The following is a 22,035-nucleotide window of genomic DNA, read 5'->3' as shown; positions in this document are numbered from 1 at the left end:
AAAAGGAAGTTACCGGGCGGAATTCTCTCCTCTTCTGGAGTGTCGATGCCGCCAAGTCCTGGTAGAGCTGCGGACGGTGGTCCCTGAATTGCAAGGAGGAGATGGCTCTAGCCTTCCGCAGGATACACTCCTTCACCTGAAAGTCATGCACACAAACAAGGATGTCTGGAGGGGGGCCCCCTCCTCTTCGAGGCAGACCGACTCTGTGCACCCTATCCATTTTAATTTCCTGCACATCCTCTTCGTCTAAGATCTGTAAGAACAAGGCTTGGACATAACCTCGCAGGTCTCCAGCTTCTCCGTCCCATGGGACCGCCCTCATGCGAATGTTGTTCCTCCGGGAACGATTCTTTAAGTCCTCTGCGTGGGCCTGCAGGTCCAAATTCTGTTCAGTAAGACGAAGAATGTCCTGTTGTAGTTGGTGCACATCATTTGTTACACTCAAGTCGTGATCTTCCAGCGTCGCTACACGTTCACCAATTCCATCTACCTCTCTCCGCACCTCCCGGAGATCTGACACCAACTGGGCGCGAAGCTCAGAAATGTCCTCTTTGATAGAGGTGAACAGCTCAGTCATGAAGGCCTTGGTGGCGGGTGCTTCATCATCCGATTGCCTGGATGAACCACTGGTCCCGGGGGAAGATGGCTGCTGCGAAGACTTGGAGGTGCCGTCCTTTCCCGGCCTTCCCTTGCGAAGCGTGGTGGACATCTTGAAGTTCCGGCTGTGGCGCGGAACCAGGGCTATTGTACACTCTCCAGGGACAAGGAGTGCTCAGGTGCAGCGCAAGACCTCACCAGGTATTCAGTCTCTGTCCCCGCGTATCTGCGCCACAGTCAATGGCTGCCCAGCCAAGATGGCGTCATAAAAGCTTCCCGCCAGAAGGCGCCTTCCAGAGCCAATGCAGTGACACTTTCGTCAAACAACCCGATCCCGGGTCCTCCGCTATTGTAGATCGGGGCCACCAGTCCGGACCCCCCGGCTCCGGCAATGCTCCTCTGCACTCCTCTCAAGGCTATGGCACGGCTGCAGCCGAGGGAACAGATCAGGCCAGCCTTTCAGTCCGCAAGGCGAAGTAGGCCGTACCACCTCCGTTGGCTTCGTCGTGTCTCTGGTCTCCGGACCCACCAGCACCTGTCTCCCGGCTCCCCCAGGGAACCACAGGCCGTACCTCGGCCCCAGACGGCATGCAATCCAGCCAGGAGACCCCGCGGTCGTGGCAGTCTTCTTACCGTGGAGCTCCGCGGCGGCCTCAAGGCCTAGATCCGCCCACTCGCCGGGCCGGTGCCCACAGTGCAGGGCTTGTTCCCTCGACCCCAGCCGCTTCACGCTGCGGTCAGTACTTCAGAGAGCACCAAGTCGCTCTCCGTTGCGGTAGGGTCGTCCCCCTCCATCAGCGGCTGTAATCAGCTCCTTCAGTACACTCCACTAATGGCCTCTCCCAGCCTCTCTCAGCTCCGCCGATAGCCCGAGTTGCCCTCTCCACGCGGTCACCAAGTCCCCTTGGTTGGCTGCAACAGAGCGTCCTATACCGCCTTCAATGCTTCGATGTTGTGCCGCAGTACTGGCATGCGTTAGGGAGTGCAGGAGAGACCCGCGGCTCCGCGACACCACGCCCAGCCGGCGTCGGGCGCCTCCGTGCTCACGGGCCGGCCCCCTCTGCACGCGAGGCCGGTGCTTACGAGGCCGGGAGTCGACTCTCCCCCAATGGCGTTCTCCGGTCTCCCGCAGCCCCGCCGGCAGTGCCGGACCGCACCACTCGATGTCAGTGGCCCCTGCTGGTATCTGGAGGCCGGTCAGCACCCCGTGGGCGATGCTATACAACGCTAAGCTGGTCGGGCGCCGGAGGGACTCGAAAGTGCGTCTTACTCTGACGCCATCTTGGCCACGCCCCCAGGCAGTGTGTTTTTTTAGTGTTTGGTGGCACGCACTGCTTGGTAAGAACCGTCTGAATTGGATCGAGGAACCTTCTGGGAACAAGTACGATATTCCAGTGAAAGAAGATTTTCCGCAACATCGACCTCATTCAGTGTAAGCTCAATACAATCTAGTGATTGGGTTCGGGAGGTAAGTCTGGAAGCCCTTGAGATGTCTTCGCAAATTACAAAGCTAATTACTCGGTCCTGGAGGGTGCTGGAACCACTATACGTTGCATGGCTGCGGGGGGGGGCTAGCTTGCAAAAAGATGCCAACTTGGGAGCCTTACCTACAGTGGGTATCTCCCACTCTGGATAAACCACCTGATGAGATGTAGAGTCAGTGGGTACAGGGCGAGAGAGACAGGAAGGGTCCTTATTCAATAGCTGATTTACCAGGGAAGTAAGACCTCAAGCATGGTTCTCATATCCTCGTCCTCTAGTCTGAGAGTATTAATGAGGCTAAGTATTTCTTGGGGAACATTGGTAGATCTACAATCTGGCTCTCGGTTTCATGTCTCAGGATGCTGTTTTTGATGAGGGGGTTGACACCTAGGCCCCCTTTCGGTGTCCTCCTCCAACAACTCCACCAGTGGTAGAAACCTATTAGTGTACGGGATTTCCGACTCTGTCTTCTGTAGGTCACTCCCAGATGACTTATTTGAGGAATGGCTATCAGCATCTAGGTTTCCCTCACAGCCTATGTCTGGGCACCCTTTTTAGGTCAAGCCTAGAGCAGCCCATGCACTGCTCTAGCAAAACAACCTTTTGGAATTGCTGTGGACTTTTCTCGCCCTTGTGTGTGAGAAAAGGCCTACGGCTTTCGGTCACGAGCGGCGGCGTGCAGTGTGCCATCTGTTTTGTGTCACTTTTCACACCAGCGCACACGCACCACTCGCAATAGACTCGCACCAGCAATGTCTGGTAAGTGAGACCTAAAAAGGAAAGTGCCCCACTTCAAACATCTACAACTTTCACTTTTCTGTACTTTAAATCCATTAAAATTGTGTATTTGAAGTGTAGGGATACATTATAAGGGAGTATTTGCTTGATACCGATTTTTACTTTATTAGTGGGTTTTTATAGCGTACTAAATAAATAGCTGAACCTTTTGAAATGTAATTCACTAAAAGGGAAACCTAAGCCAGAGTCTCATAAGATAACAAGCATAACAGGACAGTGTCTGAAGTGCTGATGGAAGAGGCTATCCACAGCCTTCTGTCAATAGAAATGGGGCAGGACAGTGAGTCGGCGTTCATCCTCTGGTGGCCAATAATTCTTTTACTAATTTGCCCTTATCACTTTGGCTGGTGGAGGGTGATTTTTGCTTGCCCTTTCCTCCTGTCCTGCTTGCTGGATTGACAAACTTGGAAGTGATTGTCCGGATATCATTAGGCCATCAAGTATTTCGGAGCTTCTTCCTCTGATGTTGCCCATAAGCCAAGAGCATGGAATTAGATCAGGCCCTGGTGGCAGCCAATATGCTTCATTCCTTTCTCTTTTTAGCTAAAATTCTGGTGCCAGTCACATCCTTTGTTTTCTTCCTAGAGTTTGACTTACTGTGTTTCTTATTCACTATTTTCAAAGTCAGTAGAGTGTGACAGAAAAAGTTGCTTCAAGCACGCCTTCACAGCTCGTTTGATCATCAGAGTAATATGCACCATTATGTTCAGGGATATCTCATGTTGTTCCCTACTTAAATTAAAGTATCAAACAGTGATGTGCAAAGGGGAATAAATGTAGGACTTATCTTACTGGATCACTCCCGGTTTTGGGACTGACGCTGTTGGTTTTTAAACTATCCACTGGTACCCTGTCAACCATGACCCAGTGGATGTGCTTTGACCTTTGAAACCATGTGCGCATGTGCTGCTCTAGGAAAACAACCTCTTGGAATCGCTCTGGAAGCGTGTGAAAAGGCCTACGGCTTGCAGTTACGAGCTGCGGTGCGCAGTGTGCCATCTGTTTTGTGTCAGATTTCACACGAGCGCGCACATCACTCGCGGGTCGCTGCAGCTTCCAAAATTTCTGAGTTTGCTCCTGAAACTGATGCTCAAGGGGCGATCTATCTTACCCCGGTTTCACCCTTTCTTCCACCCTGTTCCTTAAACCTGCTCTTCTGTGTTCCTTATAATGTTCTATTATCTCTTCCCATATCTTGTCCTTTATTTGAAGTAAGCCCCCCTCTCTCTCTCTAGTTCTCACGTTTACTAATTAGAGGCATTTGGTTTAAATTCACTGTAAATGGAGTCAAATGATTCGATTCAGTCACTTTGCTGCAGAAGGAGTCACACACCAGAGTTAGTATTCTGTAAGAACACAGTCAGTTCAGTAAATGAAATAAACCCAACAACACAGAGAATTGGTCACCCCATCCACCCGACGAGAGGCTGCGCACAATGCTCGCACAAGTGAAATGCACTCATTGTCTGACATACTTAGCACTGAACCTCCCTGATTGGCTTTGGTACAATATTTATGTACATATGTGGTATCTGTAGAGCGCAAACCTACCCTACAGGCAGCTGAGCACTATACAAGGGGAAAGGTAAAGGAAAGTCCATGAGTGATCGGAGGGGTGTCTGGGTTTAGGGAACAGAAGTCTATTGTTACTGCATTGTGATGTAGTGTTATTTTTTTAAGGTGACTTGTGTTCTGCACTATGCTAAACTGGAGCAGAATTAAGGGTGTTGTCCCCAGATCCTGGGTGCATGCATAGATGGAGTCCGCTTTGGGGTGTCATAATAATTACCACATAATTATATGCTACATAATTACACTGCACTAAATGCAACATTCACTCCAAATAATACCGCTTAGTGCCACATGATTACATGCCACATAATTACACGCCACATATTTACACTCTACTGAATAAAACATACACTCCACACAATACCACTGAGTGCCACATAATTATATGCTGCATAATTACACTGCACTCAATGCAACAAACACTCCAAATAGCACTCAGTGCCACATAATTACACACAACATAATCACACTCTACTGAATGCAACATACACTCCACACAATACCACTCAGTGCCACATATTTATATGCTACATAATAACACTTCACTCAATGCAACATACACTCCAAATTATACCACTCAGTGACACTTAATTACATACAACATACTTACACTCCACTCAATGCAACATAAATACACTCCACATAATATCACTCAGTGCCACATTATTATATGCTTTTTAGAACAACAGTGGTCCCATGCATTCAAAAATATATGAAGCAATAAATATAGACAAAATCAAATCTATATTTGGAGTGACATGTCCAGCCGGACAGAGGTCATTCAAGTTTACTCTATAAACAGTTAATCCATACAGCGAGAATACCTTCCACAATACACCCGTGTGGTGCACAAGCCTGTGCCCAACACTAACGGGGTGAGTACAGAAGGTGGATTAGAAACATAGAAGGGTTTTTAAGGCAAGCAAACGTTTTTATGTTTAAATTCAAATTATACAGAAGTGTCAAAAAGCACCATTACAATACAATACATATAAATCAAGTTTTGTATGGGGTGCTAGACAGGTCGACGGCGTTTCGGTCCCCCTATTAGGTCATGGGGACCATCATCAGGACAATCAATAGTTGCCTTAGCGTTATAAAACCTCAAATTGCCTGAAAAAGGAAAGGAAATAAGGAGAAAATATGTACATTTTAGAAACAAAATATTCATTATGTCTAATTAAGTGACTGGAAGTGAAACGTGCATCCGAACGCTTTAGAGGTGAAATGCCTCGCGATTTACAGTGGTATTACCACAAGGCGAGTGAGTTCGAACGTGCTTTAGAGGTGAATTGCCTCGCGATTTCAGGTGGTGAGTTCGAACATGCTTTCAGATGGGCGGAAGGCAGGGGCTGTGCCGAGGTGGGGATCAGGCTGGGAGCATATGTTTAATATGACCGAGCTGCCGGCAGCCGAGTGCGAACATGCTTCAACGTCCAAGGACGTGTCAATGCGTGGTAATTAAAAGTGAGCAATCGCAATTTGTGCCTATTCCGAGGAAGCGTGAGCGATCTCACAGTCATGAGCGTGGTGATACGAGGAACGTTTATGTGACTATCGGGGGTGAACATACACGAAAAGTGCCTATCTTGGGGAAACTTTAAAAATGGTTCGCACGGTGCGTCAAGTGCCAATGTAGGCTGGACGGATAGGCTTACCAGGGCAGCGCACTGGTACTAGATTGGCAGGGAGGATTAGCCCGTGTCTGAAACAGCAGCCTTACGGAGGGAAGGCAATACTTAAATTAATTTAAGAAAATGAACAGGGCAGAGACCTGGTGATCGCGGCCATGCACAGCTCCTTACCGGAATCAGCCGCGAGTTGCCGCGTTACATTAGCGTAATCGGGCGGCGCCAGGGTAGTACCTATCGGGAAAAACGGGACATAAGAAACTTGCATATATCTCTCTTTCGGGGTAGAGGAGCTGCAGGTTGCTAATAACTTACCGGTTTAGTCGGTCTTCCGATGTGTTCCCTGGCGTACTCGGGCAATGGATCGGGGGAGTGAAGAGTGGGTGAAAAGGAGCTGATTGGCCTGTGATAGTGACGCCTTTAAGGGCATAGACATAGACGAAGGGTGCATGCCGCGGCGGCCATCTTGGACGAGGTGTTATTAAAAAGGAGGTGCATAGTGTTTAGTGCAAGTGATTACATTTGACCAAGGTGGTCACAGAAGAACACAATGAAAGGCACAAGGTTGCCGGAGCAGACTGTGATTTCAAGAGTGTGAAGCAGATTTCAAATTAGAGCAGTCCATTCCTCCTGCAGGTTCAATCCAGAGTTCAGACTGTCCGTTTTTAATATCCATTTTAGTTCCTCTCTGTTGAGCATACGGGTCAGGTCACCGCCCCTCGGTGGGATGATGACTTGAGTGATCACAGTCCAGCGGATTTCATTTTCCGTATGTCCTTTATTGACAAAATGTTCAACCAGAGGAGCATTTGGTGTTTTGCACCGGATCCGACTGCGATGTTGAGATATTCGCAGTTTAATTTTCTGTTTGGTCTGGCCCACATATATTAAGTCGCAGGGACAAAAAATGGCATAAATGATGTTACAACTATTGCAATTAGTAAAGGTTCGCAATTCATTTTTCACTTCTTAATATACAAACTCTTTACAATCAATTGAGAAATCGCATACAACACAAGACGCACACTTAAAGTGACCTCGAACAGGGGGAAATGGCCAATGGTCATGGAGTGTGGTGTTTTTTCGTACTTGCAAGGGGTAAGGCTGCCCTCACCAGCTGATCTTTCAAATTATTGCTTTTCTTGAAAGCGAAGAGGGGAGTTTCCCAGTCGAGTAGGCCTGAATTCAATATGTGCCAGTTCTTTTTAATACTTTGCTTGACACAGTTGGAGACGCTCGAAAAAGTAGTGACACATACCATCTTTTCAGAGGTTTGTTTAGGTTTGGGCTCCAGAAGAGTATCATTAATTACATACAACATACTTACACTCCACTCAATGCAACATAATTCCACACCACATAATTACACTCTACTGAATGCAACATACACTCCAAATAATACCACTCAGTGCCACATAATTACACACCACATAATTACACTCTACTAAATGCAACATACACCCCACACAATACCACTCAGTACCACATAACGATTTGCTACATAACTACACTGTACTCAATGCCACACACACTCCAAATAATACCACTCAATGCCACATAATTATACTCTACTGAATTTAACATACACTCCACACAATACCACTCAGTGCCACATAATTATATGCTACATAATTACACTGCACTTAATGCAACATACACTCCAAATATTACCGCTCAATGCCACATAATTACACGCCACATATTTACTCTACTGAATACAACATACACTCCCCATAATACCACTCACTGCCACATAATTACATGGCACATAATACCACTCAGTGCCATATAATTACACACCACATACTTACACTCCACTCAATGCAACATACATACACTCCACTTTATACCACACAGTCCCACATAATTATTTGATACATAATTACACTGCACTCAATGCAACATACACTCCAAATACCACTCAGTGCCACATAATTGCACGCCACCTCAGTCAGTCAGTCAAATATCTTTTATTCGGTTTCCAAAATTTTTTAGGAACCATAAAAAGTACATTGCAATGAACAGTATATACAAGTGGGACGGCAAAACGAGTTATACGAAAAGACAGAATTTACATAAACAAGATACATTTTTAAGTTAAAAACAGACAGAGTTATTAGACACAATGTTAATAAAGTGCATGTGCATTTAAAAGTCAAGTTAATCATAATCACACCGATATTTTGTACAAGTTTTAAGAAAACCAGCTACACATTTAACAATAGATTCAAAATCTAAAAGTTGCAAAGCGTAAAGAGCGGGGTGGCAAGTTATTAAACAGAATGTTAATAAAGTGCAAGTGCATTTAAAAGGTAAGTTAATCATAGTTACACCGATATTTTAATCAAGATTCAAGAAAACCAGCTACACGTTTAGCAACAAATTCAGAATCTAAAAGTTGCAAAGCATGAAAAGCGGGACGACAAGATCTCAAACCCATTGATAACAATAGGGGAATAATCCAACGCTTTCGAGGTAAATCATAAAAATCTGCAGAAAAGCGTAACATGGATTGTGGATTGTTCCGCGGTATTGTCACATGGGCACTTGGTGATGGATTTTGACCAGTCTTGTTTTTTCGGAAAAGAAACAATACGAAAAAATTTATTAAAGAGAAACCGGGTCAGGAGATATTTTTCGTGAGCGATCAAATAATATTTCAGGTAGGGTTGGATGCCTAAGGAAGATTGAACACTTAAGATCTGGATATTAGAGATCTTAGTGATTTCCTGAGATATTCGAAGTTCCCTCAGATGTGATATGCATAGGACTTTTAGATTTTTCCTTGACAAACTTAATAGGGATGACGGCTCTAAAAAATATGCCACCTAATTACACTTTACTGAATGCAACATACACTTCACACAATACCACTTAGTGCCACATAAGTATTTGCTACATAATTACACTGCACTCAATGCAACATATACTCCAAATATTACCACTCGGTGCCACATAATTACACGCCACATAATTACACTCTACTGAATAAAACATACACTCCCCATAATACCACTCAGTGCCACATAATTACACACCACATAATTACACTACTGAATGCAACATGCACTCCAAACAATACCACTCAGTGCCACATAATTATATGCTACATAATCACCGCACTCAATGCAACATACACTCCAATTAATGCCACAACATTACACTCCACTGAATACAACATACACTCCCCATAATACCACTCAGTGCCACATAATTACAGGCCCATAATTACACTACTCAATGCAACATAATACACTCCACATACAACTCAGTACCACATAATTACAAGCCACATAATTGCACTCTACTCAATGCAACATAAATACACTCCACATATTACCACTCAGTGCCACATAATTACACGCCACATAATAACACTCTACTCAATGCAACATAAATACACTCCATATAATACCACTCAGTGCCACATAATTACACAACATAATAACACTCTACTCAACGCAACATAAATACACTCCATATAATACTACTCAGTGCCAGATAATTACACGCCATATAATTGCACTGTACTCAATGCATCATAAATACACTCCACATAAATGCACTCTATACCACATACCACCAATCAACATAAATGCACTCCACACCATGACACAATTTTCCTAAGCATAATTTCACTCAACACCACAGTTCCAGGCCACACATTTCAACTCCACATTTCCAAAACACACTGCCTAATTACACACCAAACAACATGTTTCAACTCCACAATCCACAACGTACCTCCAATCCACACCATATATTGTCACCACATGAGCACTAATCATCATTCACCACCACCATTTTGTATCAGCGCATCACCTAATCATCCCGTCAGTCTGCCCTTGGAATCTGGCATCTGTTGATTGTCCCCTAGTGTCCGTCTGCTGCTCGTGTTCTAATTAAATTATTGTTTTCCAACCTACACTCCCCCGTTATTTATGTCCCGCTTTCCCATAACAAAAAAAATTATAACAAGCAAGCATGAGAACAGGCAGGAAAAAGTTGCCAGCAGTGCAAGTACAAAAAAAGTAGAAGACATTTTTTATGTTAAAATCTTTTTTTATCAGGTTTTTCAGTTGTATATAATGTTGTCTTCGTTTGTATAAACGTAACAAAAATGCCTAACACTTTTTATTATAACTTTTCAACAGAATTCACAGCAGCCACAATGCTCCACAACATAGCCAAAAGTTCTGGCTAAAAACATAAGGTCCCAAAGACGTGACCCATTGGCTATGGCAAAACTTGTTTTACTGGGTTATTAAACATAACTGGAATAGCTAATTGGCGGGCCGTAGTAGGGTTGTTTAAACTAGCTGGTTGGGTAGAGCGTTGTGGGGATTTAGTATTTGTTACATAGGTGGTTGTATCTGTCACTAATATGTCCTCGCACTCGGTAATGCGGGTGTCTATCCTATCCAGTACACAATTACTCCCTGAATGTTTCTGTATCTTCCTAGCCTTTTTCCCTTTACTATCCCTCCCGCCCCTCCCCCACTGCCCGCCATAGTTTTCCTTTTCCCCATGCTACCTCTATAGTGCAAGTTAAGTCTAAAGCAACCTGTCTACACAATCAGCAATGAACAGGCCTCTTGGCCCCGTGGACAATGAGAACCCTCAGGCCATCCTTATACCGGCCCCACAAACCCCTCAGGAGAGAGAGCGTAATTATTTAGAATCAAAGAGAGTAGTTTGGGCAATGCTGGGAGATACCCGCGTTAACAGTACCTTGACTAGTCCACGACAGTTCTTGAATGTCCAGTAAATCTGAGTAGGCAAGATGCCTAATGCCAGTGGAAAGGGGGTAGCCCTGCCCTGCCTCTTCCTGGCAATGAGGGCAAGGACGGGACAGCCCTTGGCCCGGGCTTCGCCTGCGCACGTCCCGGGGGGAGAGGCAGCACTATAAGCGCGGTGACATCAAGGGATGCTGGGGCAGGCAGTCCTCACACTGAGGTTGAGCACCTGGATGGGCTGATGGCACTAACGGCGTTTCGGACGTGGACCATGGAACTCCTGTGCCACCAGGGTGCTGCTTGTGGTGTCCCTTGCTGGTGATAAGATAGCTTGCTCCCCTAGTGCCTGGCCTGTGTTATTGCATTGTTTGCATCAGATTCACCTATTGCTGCCTGTGTTATTAAATTGTTTGCGTCGGATTCTCCTAATGCCTGGTCTGTGATATTGCATTGTTTGCGTTCCGTTTTCCTAGTGCCTGGCCTGTGTTATTGCATTGTTTGCATCAGATTCACCTAGTGCCTGGCCTGTGTTATTAAATTGTTTGCGTCGGATTCTCCTAATGCCTGGTCTGTGATATTGCATTGTTTGCGTTCCGTTTTCCTAGTGCCTGGCCTGTGTTATTGCATTGTTTGCCTCAGATTCACCCAGTGCCTGGCTTGTGTTACTGCATTGTTTGCATCAGAATCTCCTAGTGCCTGGCCTGTGTTATTAAATTGTTTGCATCAGATTCTACTTGTGTCTGGCCTGTGATATTGCATTGTTTGAGTCCCCTTTTCCTAGTACCTGGCCTGTGTTATTGCATTGATTGTGTCATATTCTTCCAATGCCTGGCTTGTGTTATTGCATTGTTTGCATCACGTTTTTCTAGTACCTGGTCTGTGTTATTGCAATGTATGCGTGGCTTTTGGTATGTTATTATTCTAATAGTTGCAGCTTTTCTACCAAACATGGTACCTTTTATCCCAATCAAGTGCATCTGACTGCAAGGACACTTCCTGCAATAACAATCTACTTCCTATTTATGTGGCAACAGACAGCACAACATGTCTGCCAGAGATGTTGTAAGGTCAGAAACAGTACATAGGTAAGTAGGTATGATGGAAAACAAACTATTGGGTAGAATTTTAAACGTTGAAGCTGCTGTGATAGACGGCAAAAAATTCATGTCAAAACATCAGCATTAGGACAATAGTACATGAAACAATAATGGTAGATATATTTACACTTCTGTGCAGTGCGTGTCACTTAATGTTCTTTTCTTCCACTCTCATGAGATGGTTTTGCAAGGCAACTCTGAGCTCACTGAGTGTGGAGCTTCCACGAATCTCAGAGACGGGCTGTTCCAAAGACGGTAACAGAGAAGGTTGAAATATCTGAGTCTTGATCCTGGCAGATGGATGGATGATCCCTGAGAGGGTATGGGTGGTCTGTGTGTTGCCACGGCTCTTCAGGGGGTTTAAGAAAATGTCAGCAATTTGTGGAGGGCCCTATTTTGCGTGAGAAACACCCAGCTTCATGCAATACAGACTTGAGGGCTTGTGTCTGCGCAGGATGATTTATCAAGAATTAACATCTTCAATTACGACAGATAGAGAAAGTTAATGTACCTTGGGGTGTTTCAAAAGCTTGCTGCACTCTGCTGGTGCAGGCAGGATGTTTATTCTCTAGTTGGCATTTGCCAGGGGATGTTCAGATACAGTGGAGTCTTGTAGTATGTGTTAGATGCGGTAGAACTGTCTCAATGCTCTACGGAGCTCAGAAAATCCAGACTCTCATTCATCTCAGAGCTCGAGCTCTGTGGCTTGACCAGTTGAACTCCAATAAAGAAGATGACATAGACCAGTTCTACCTCTCCCGACCTTTGAACTAATCATTGAGGAAAGAAGCCCTTGTCTGGAAGGAAGATCCGCACAAGGCACCGCTGGCAGAAGCACTGCCTGGAAGGAAGATCTGTAAAAGGCACGGCTGACAGAAGTTATGCCTGACTGTGACCTCAAAGCAGTGAGAGACCCACAAACTACAAGATCCTTCAAGCCCAGCTAGCCACACTGGACACCGCTAGTGGCAGAGTTTGTTAAGCTGCGCTGCTCTCATTGATTTTTAGTGCCAGGAGTTTTTCCCGCACTGTAAAATCAGCACGAACAGCACTTTCCTTCGTGCCAGAGGCCGCTGCTGCCTCTGCCTCTCTAATTGACATTCTAATCGAGTGGTAGCTTCATCAACGAGATTGACAGAGTTCTACCCTCGAGTGGTCGCGACCTGCCGTGACCTCCCGCAGTGAGAACTATTACCAGCAGGAAGTCTAGCACGTTATATTTTCCCACAAGCACTCGTCACCTTACCGTTGGCGAACCACTTGAGAAAAAACCTCAGTTCTGCATCACGAGCTACGCCAGCAGAGTGGAATTCTTCATCAACTCCTAGTTTTGAGGCAATAATCTGTTGGAAAAACTCTAAACTAGGCCCTAAGTCTGCAATAAGTGTTGTAGAAGAAGTGAGATCCATGGCCTTGTGACTATCAGGCTGTTATCTGACTTCTTATGAACCCCACAGAGTGAGTGCGCAGTCAGAGGGCAGTAGGGGGGTCGCAGGACAAGAAATTAGTAAACTTGAATATGAGAAATATGGAAAGGTAGAAATGTCGCATCACCTATGGATAACTGACACCTCCTCCCGCGATGCCAAATGATGATCCAGTCACAAATTGGCATCCTGAACCCCAAATGGACAACATCATGCCAGATGCCATGTAATAGTGGAAAAGGGGGAAAAAAGAGTAATATGCACACATCTGATGCGGGGATATGTCAGGTAAATTAGTGGTTGTGATGGATTCTCTATAAGTTCTAAATGACTGATATCGTTGAATATTAAATTATATGAATCAATGTTTGTTTGCCTTATCTGCGCTTACAATGTAAAGTACGGGCCTTACAGTAAACCCCTCGCTCTGTTTTACACAAAAACCCCCGAAGGAGCTGCATCTTACAGAACTTTATATACTTTAGAAAAAACGAATGACTTGCTTTTTAAAGTTGTCTTTCAGGGCCAGAACCGGGTGCTGTTATCTGCACTAGTTTCAGGGAGATGGACAGATGTTATGGTGATAGGAAACCCCCCTCAACCCACAATAATGTTACAATCTTCCAGGTTAGAAGAAACCAGGAATGCTTGAACCAATGGGAGCTGTTGAAAGTGTCAAAGGTGACTTAGGAACAGCAAGGTAAAGACAGGAGTTAGTATTTGAGATGATCTTAAGTGGATAGGAAAGAAATGAGAAGTGTGTGAATGGAGTTGCTTTCGTTGTATACTTCATAAAGAGTTACTGAAAATTTTGCAGCCCCGCCTGATCCATCTCTTTTTCTAAACTCTATTGTTGTTTTAATGAAATCTTGACCGTATGCATCCATCTTAAGCAAAACCTTAAGCACTTGGGTGCTTCGAGCACCCTTACTTTGCTAAGTTACTCTGTGAACACTGTTAAATCACCTCGTTTTCAGACATTAATAAGATGTCACCTGATTACCAGAACTTTTAGTTAAATATTTGTGTATGATGAAATATTCCCTACTAAGTTTCAAAGGCAGTAAAGAAGAAGGGGGCGATTTACTAAGATTTTGCGTCGTGTTTGCGTCACAAAAGTGGCACAAAACAGTACAAAATCTTTTTTTCCTAATTTTCTTTCCAGCAAATAATATAAAAGTAATGTGAAGCATCGCATAGCACTGCTTCGCGTTACTTTGCACCATGGGGCCTGTCAAGGGTGGTGCCTGGGCATTCCCTTGCAAACACCCATTGTTTCTCACGCTAAACCCAATTTACCAAATACAGTAGATTGGGTTTAGCGTGAGAAAACTGCGCCCTTTTAAACTAGGTGCTTGGAAGGAGAAATGCTTTCATTTCTCCTTCCTTTTCTGACTTTGCATGCGTGGTGCACTGTGCAACATGCATACAAAGTTGGAAAAGGTTTCCCTCATGTCTAGGCATAGTATTTACAAGCATCGACTGTATGAAATGGCCATCTATAATGAAGCTAATGCTATAAATCTTCAATAATAGCAGAAATAATGAGCTACAGTATTCAGCAAAACATCAGCGCAGTCGGCGACAGATGAACCTGCACACAAACTGACAGATCCCGGATGAAGCATCAAGGGCAGTTCAGTGATTATAAGAGGCTGAGCTGTGCACCTCCACGCCACAGGACGAAGAAATGACCTTAGGAAAATTAAGGCAACAACAATAACAAACCGCCTCCCGTATAAACAAGTGTCCAATACCAACTTTGATCATGGGATCTGTATGGTGAGATTACCGCAGTGCTCTGTTTTCTAATATGATGACAAGCCATCATTCCGTGCTCTAGGTGTATTGTAAACTCTTTCTGGACAAACAACAGTAACCAGAGAAGAGCACAACAGAGCGGAGCCAGACAACTGACAGGTAAAGGAAAGAGGAGTTCTTCTATCTACAATACAATAGACTATCCTAATTTGCACCGGTCAGAAGGAAGATACATCTTTACCCTCAAGCGTGCATAGCCATAATCCAATCTAAAGGCACAATCGGCTATAAAGACACCTTCTACGTATTAGGAGTGTGGCAAATATTTGGTGGCTATTGCATTTATTGTTAAAACAGAAATCAAATGTGCAAAATACTGCACGCATATAAAGTGTGTGTGCTTAATCAGCCATGTTGACCTATCAGGAAATACAGTCATGGGATGTAGACAAATATATACCCGACCCACAGACACTAACCATGAAAGAAGAATCATACACATGCAGCAAGAGCTTTAGTTTGTCATCACCACTCAAGCTTCATCAGCACACGTACACAGGACAAAAACCATTCAAGTGCAGTGAATGTGTCAAGAGCTTAGTAGGTTATCAGAACTACAAAGACACCAGCGAACACACACAGGAGAAAAGCCATTCAAGTGCAGTGAATGTGTCAAGAGCTTTAGTAGGTTATCAGAACTACAAAGACACCATCGAAAACACAGAGGGGAAAAACCATTCAAGTGCAGTGAATGTGCAAAGAGCTTTAGTCGGTTATCACACATTCATAATCAGACACACCGAGGGGAAAAACCATTCAAGTGCAGTGACTGTGCAAAGTGCTTTCGTCAGTTATCAGAACTAAAAAGTCATCAGCGAACACACAGGGGGAAAAACCATTCAAGTGCAGTGAATGTGCAAAGTGCTTTAGTGAGTTATCAAGCCTTTAAAGACATCAGCAAACCCACGCAAGGGAAAAGCCATTGAAGTGCAGTGAATGTGTGAAAAGCTTTATTCACTTATCAGACCTACAAAGACATCAACGAACACACACAGGGGAAAAACCATTCAAGTGCAGTGAATGTATGAAGAGCTTTAGTCGATTATCACACCTTCAAAGTCATCAACGAACACACACAGGGGAAAAACCATTCAAGTGCAGTGAATGTGCAAAGTGCTTTAGTCGGTTATCAGACCTAAATAGTAATCAGCGAACACACACTGGGGAAAAACCCTATCATTGTAGTGAATGTGACAGTAGTTTTCGCAGCTCTTCAGCATTAAGGAATCATCAGCGAACTCACACAGGAGAAAAAGCATTCAAGTGCAGTGAATGTGGGAAGAGCTTTAGTCGATTATCAAACCTCCAAGCACATCAGCGGACACACACAGGGGAAAAACCCTATCATTGCAGTAAATGTGATAGTAGTTTTCGCAGCTCTTCAGCATTAAGGAATCATCAGCGAACTCACACAGGAGAAAAAGCATTCAAGTGCAGTGAATGTGGGAAGAGCTTTAGTCGATTATCAAACCTCCAAGCACATCAGCGGACACACACAGGGGAAAAACCCTATCATTGCAGTAAATGTGATAGTAGTTTTCGCTTCTCTTCAATATTAAGGAATCATCAGCGAACACACACAGGAGAAAAACCATTCAAGTGCAGTGAATGTGCAAAGTGCTTCAGTAAGTCTTCACACCAACAAAAACATCAGCGAACACACAGGAGAAAAGCCATTTAAATGCTGTGAATGTGGGAAGAGCTTTAGTAAATTAGAAAATCTAGAAACACATAATCGAACTCACACAGGGGAAAAACCATATCATTGCAATGAATGTGAAAGCATTTTTAGTCGTTACTCAACATTAAGGATTCATCAGCGAACACACACAGGGGAATAGCAATTCAAGTGCAGTGAATGTGCAAAGTGCTTTAGTCACTTATCAAACCTCCAAACATATCAGCGAATGCACACAGGGGAAAAACCCTATAATTGTAGTGAATGTGACAGTAGTTTTCACTTCTCTTCAGCATTAAGGTATCATCAACGAACTCACAAAGGGGAAAAAGAATTCAAGTTCTATGAATGTGGGAAGAGTTTTAGTCGATTATCAGAGCTACAAAGCCATCAGCAAACACACACGGGGAAAACATAGAAGGGCACTGAAAGTGTGAAGGGCTTTTATCAATGTTCAATCCCACACAACCCTCTGTGAATACACTGATTCATTTAAGTGAAAGGAAATAATCCTAGAGATGCAGAGACTCCGAAAAGATTTTAAGAACATCAAAAATAATATTGACCCATCGGAGAACATAGACAAGAGCTGAACAGTGCAAGTATTATGAGAGGAATGAATTACGGAAAAAGATTAAATTCAAATTATGTAGGACATTGAAATACCAGATTATAGAAGACTGGACTAGCAGTAAAGAAGAAAAGCAGATAACAGTATGTGCAGAATTATAAAAGTGTTTGTGTTCAGTGATTGTTCACTTCTGTAAACATAGCAAAGCAACATGATGTATCAGGATACACAATGGTAGACGAGCAAATTGTGGAGTAAAAGAAAAGAAACATTCTTGATTTTTATTTGGTGAAGAAGAGATATAAAGAAAAACATTCAATTGCATCTGATCACACTACCTGTAAAAGCAACACTGAACAATACTGGAACTAACAACGGTAATTTCAGCTAACTTGTCGGATTAAAACCTGTAAACCCAACGCATCCAGAGTGGACATGTTGTCGGGGCTCTGGAGATGGAAGCTTCATTGGTAAAATGTATGTATTACTATTAACAAATGCCACTGCAGTATATGTAATGAACTAAAGCGAAGCAACGGTGTTCAAGAAATAACCTATTTTTAGATATTAAAGAGCATATACCTTGTTTTTAAGTAAAGTTTGCTGCACCTTTTACACACTGTTATCAGTTGATGGATCAGCTTGTGCCTCAGGCCTTATAACACAGTGTGACCTGTGGCTCCTCTCAAGCTTGGCTCTCTCTATTCATTTGCTGACTTGCCATACTCTACTTTTTACCAGAATTGAGCCACTGTAAGCAGCAGAATAATGTGGTGAAATAGTGAAATCTCACATCAAAAGCATATATGTCTTAGGACAATCAGTTGCACTCCCAGTAACTCGTCTTCCACACTGATTGTCCCTTGGTCTCAAATGTTCTGAAGGATTTGTTGTATGAATGCCAGAATGCCAGAAGTGAAAGTGACATTCATGAAGCTAAAGCTAACAGGAGTGTGTGGGAGATAGAGAGGGGGGAGATAAAGAGAGCGAGAGAAACAAAGAAAGGGGATAAAAAGAGAGAAATGGAAGGGGGGGAGCAGCCAGTGATTTTTATTCACCTAAAAATAGAAGAAGCAGCCGAATACATGTCAAGTGTGACATCACCAGAAAAAACGGGCTGAATACCTGTGAATTTGTATATTTATTTTTAATAGCTATAGACCCATGTCATGCCAATAAACAGGGCACAAGTAAGGAAAATAGTGAAGGAGCCCATTATCATATGGAAATCACAATGACGTCAGATGTAGTGCGTCACAAGAAGTGATGTCAGGCCCTTATAATAATTTTCACATGAAAAGTCGACGGTCTGATTTAAATACAAGAAACATAAAATAATGTAAAAAGGTTTTGGTATCAGTTTTTATACATCATGTGTTTTTCCCACTATCAGTTTGTAACTAAACTCGGAAATGGCTGAAAGTGTAAACATTTTTAAACAGATATATAGAACTTGGAAATTACATTTTTAAACAGTTTTTAGTGAATAAATAAAATGTGCTTTAAATTTGCATTTGTTTCCTGATGTTGTTCTTTATCCAGCTCCCAAGCCCCAAAGTATTTCACATTTACGGTGTATTAAGCAATAGAAAAGCTAATTTTGTCTAGATCTCTATTCCTCTCTTGCATCACTCACACAAAAAATAAAAGGGACTAATGGGCTCTGTTCCGGTCTGGCATGCTCAAACCGGCATGCCGGACCAGAACAGAGCCCATTAGTAGGAGTTTTGCCGACGTCTGTCCGTGGTAATAAACACAGTGGAGCTGGTAAAGTTTTTTACGGATAGAACCTTGGCGAGAGGATGCGCAACACATACAGCCATTTGAGTCTACTCCTATTTGTGCAAAAGAAATGACACGAAAAGGCCTGTTATAGGATAATAATTCGCTTCCCTGCACAAACAGTATGCCGTTCCAATATTTGGAGGCATTGCTAAAGGCTGCACGAAGGCTGTTCGACTTGTCGGACTTGAAATTATTTCTCCACTGGCTTGGTAGCTACAGATTAACCCATTTTGGTTTGTTGTTTGAGATTCATTTTATAACAAGTATTGGTCCTGAAGAAGGTGGTGTTGCCACTGAAACGTGTGTAGACCAACACATCACCCCTGAGAAACGGCCCCTGAGAGGCAGTGACATCACAAACAACTGATGTTTAAGACCTTCCAGTAGTGAACTGTTTGCTCTTTAGGCATTTGTGGGACCCGTCATTGGGTTGAAACTCTTCTTCTTTCAACTATGAATGGAAGTGTATGAATGTCTGCACTGCCACACAGGTATTGATTAACTCCTCCCTTCAACGTTAGTACTCTCACACGTATGGTGTAGGGACACATATGTTCGCGATTATCATTTTACAAGGCTGGACTTCTGTCAGTTGCGTATATGGCAGGCTCCCCCTTCTGGGCTCATGTGCTTCAATTCCCTTTTAGAGCTATTGTGCATGACTTGTCTCTTCCCTATAAATGTTGGTTCCCATTACATCTGTTCCCCTACTCAGCTTGCCATTGATTATGTGTAATGTTCAAGAGTCTCTCCTCTCATTTTCTCCATTGTACTACATATAGAATTTTGCAATTAGTGTGTTTGTGTTAAGAATTAACATGTAATTTTGCTCAAGTATATTTATTTACATTGCATTTCATGTTCCCACCTTTTGATGTCACCCCAACACCAATATTCACCACTTGTTAGTATAGTTTCTCATTATCATTCCACAATGGTTCTTTTGCTCTCTCTTGTGCAGTCACGATTTTTACGCCACGGGCCTGTCTCCATACTAAGTCACATTTACATTTGTCTGTCCACTTTTCTTCCTAGGGGTTCCACGTGCTATTGGTGGTCTCGATATACATTTCCCCATTGTTGTGTTTATCTTGGTTTTTGCAACAACTAATTCTATGATTTCTATTATTTTACTATATGTTTGGTATCTTCCCCAGCCCTGAAGAAGTCACGGGTTACTTCCCTTATGTGACAAAACACCTGTTGACTGGTTGTTTTTCTTTGTTGTATTATTAAATACATTCGCATATTATACTGGTGTCGACCACAGATATTCGTACAATACGAGACATTTTAACCATTGTTATAACCTTATTACGTGTGCCCAGGACTGTGCTTTCAGTATGTGCATATGCTCTGAGCAAACAAGATTATCGGCCGATTTTATTCTAGCTAAGAGCGGTGGTGCTTGCGCAATAATAGGAGAGCAGTGTGTGGTCGGTATCACGAATAAGGAAAGGAATATCACTCAGCATATTTTAGACATTTTGTAAAATGTTCGAGGAATGGAGAGCGGTTATTTGAGTTGGTCTTTATTTGGTGGTTGGGGTTGGATTCTAGAAAAGGTGATATATTTAATTGTTATTTTAATTTGTTGATGTGTCTTGATTCAGTGTCTTCCCTTATGCTGTTCATACTGTGCTACATATTTCTCTCCCAAAAGGATTTCAGTTCATGATATTAATTCAACTATAATGATTCAAAAGGAGCTGGATACTATTATGCAAATAGATGAGTGTTTTTGGTTCAACTACTTCTCTTGCAGGTTCTGTTCCTGATGTTACTCGCACTACTGATGTTTAGTGTCATTTTCTTCCACTCGTTTGCTATGCATATATACATATATTCGTACTTGACATGTTATCACCTGTATTCATCTATTGTCTCTACTTTTATATTTGTAACGACCTTTACCTGATAGCAAGAATAAAGATGTCCGTGTTAGCTAATAAATGCTAAAAGGAGGGTCTGTTAGAGTTGAAATGTATTACTCCCATATTACTCCTATTTTACCTGATATTATGTTAGCATTTAAGTAGCTATTTCGTAATATATTCTTGCTGTATGCATATGCAATTAATAAGTACAGATGTTACGTTAGGTAGGTTGGCATCTGTTCCACCATTTTAGCTTTCGAAGACGCCATTTTGTATTATAATCCAAACTTTTACTTGAAACCTTTACCAGAACTGGTCCTTGGTAAGTTTTGTTTCTCAAAGGTTGAATCTTGCTTGTTAATGCATGCCTTTTCTGTTACATAGAGGCCTTCTAGTGGGGAGGATAAGATAGACGACCTTGGGCAGTAGGTAACTTGTGCCAGGCTGTGGAATCGAAACGTATGTTCTGTACCCCCATTGTATTATGACGGCTACCAGTGTTTTTCCATAATAGGCAGGTCTTTGTGGGCTCTGAAACATACATAATGTAACTTTATGACTGTAAGAGTCAGTCCCGCTTCAGCCATCATAGGAGGATGGTCAGATTGATTTCCAGTGCAGGGTACTTTGTGAATAAACTAGTTTGCTTCTATTCTCTACTGTGTCATTAACTCTTCATTCTTTGAAGTTTAGAGGAGGTCGAGAGTGACCCGGGTGGCCCTAGTTGGGTCACTTCCTCCGCAACATTTAGTCTTTTCTTTTTACTGGTCTCCACCTCTGTCCATGGCATTTATTCTTCAAAGTGCAGAGCCAGGTTTCTGATGCTATCAGGTACCTGCCTCTATTGGCAGTGCTTTAAAGGGAACTACAGAACTGCAGGTACTCACTCTCCAGCGTACCTGCTTGTGGCTCAGAAGTGCCATACTCTCCCATTACAGGTATCCTACCAATACTGAGAAGTGC

At 43.2% G+C, this 22,035-nt stretch overlaps 1 protein-coding gene across 1 annotated transcript in view; it reads left to right on the top strand.

Moving 5' to 3' along the window:
* The window catches only part of LOC147737990 (uncharacterized), a 42,396-nt gene extending 25,037 nt beyond the window's left edge, over nucleotides 1-17,359 (top strand). Inside the window, 3 exon segments of the mRNA XM_086925008.1 lie at nucleotides 15,722-15,951; nucleotides 16,032-16,817; nucleotides 16,819-17,359. Of these exon segments, the coding sequence (XP_086781134.1) occupies nucleotides 15,722-15,951; nucleotides 16,032-16,817; nucleotides 16,819-17,002 (1,200 nt within the window). The 3' untranslated portion in view covers nucleotides 17,003-17,359.
* Nucleotides 17,360-22,035: the final 4,676 nt, after the last annotated feature.

The sequence above is a fragment of the Lissotriton vulgaris genome, chromosome 1_1 (genome assembly GCF_964263255.1).
Source record: "Lissotriton vulgaris chromosome 1_1, aLisVul1.2, whole genome shotgun sequence".
NCBI classification, from domain to species: domain Eukaryota; kingdom Metazoa; phylum Chordata; class Amphibia; order Caudata; family Salamandridae; genus Lissotriton; species Lissotriton vulgaris.
This window is presented reverse-complemented; position numbering and strand designations above follow the sequence as displayed.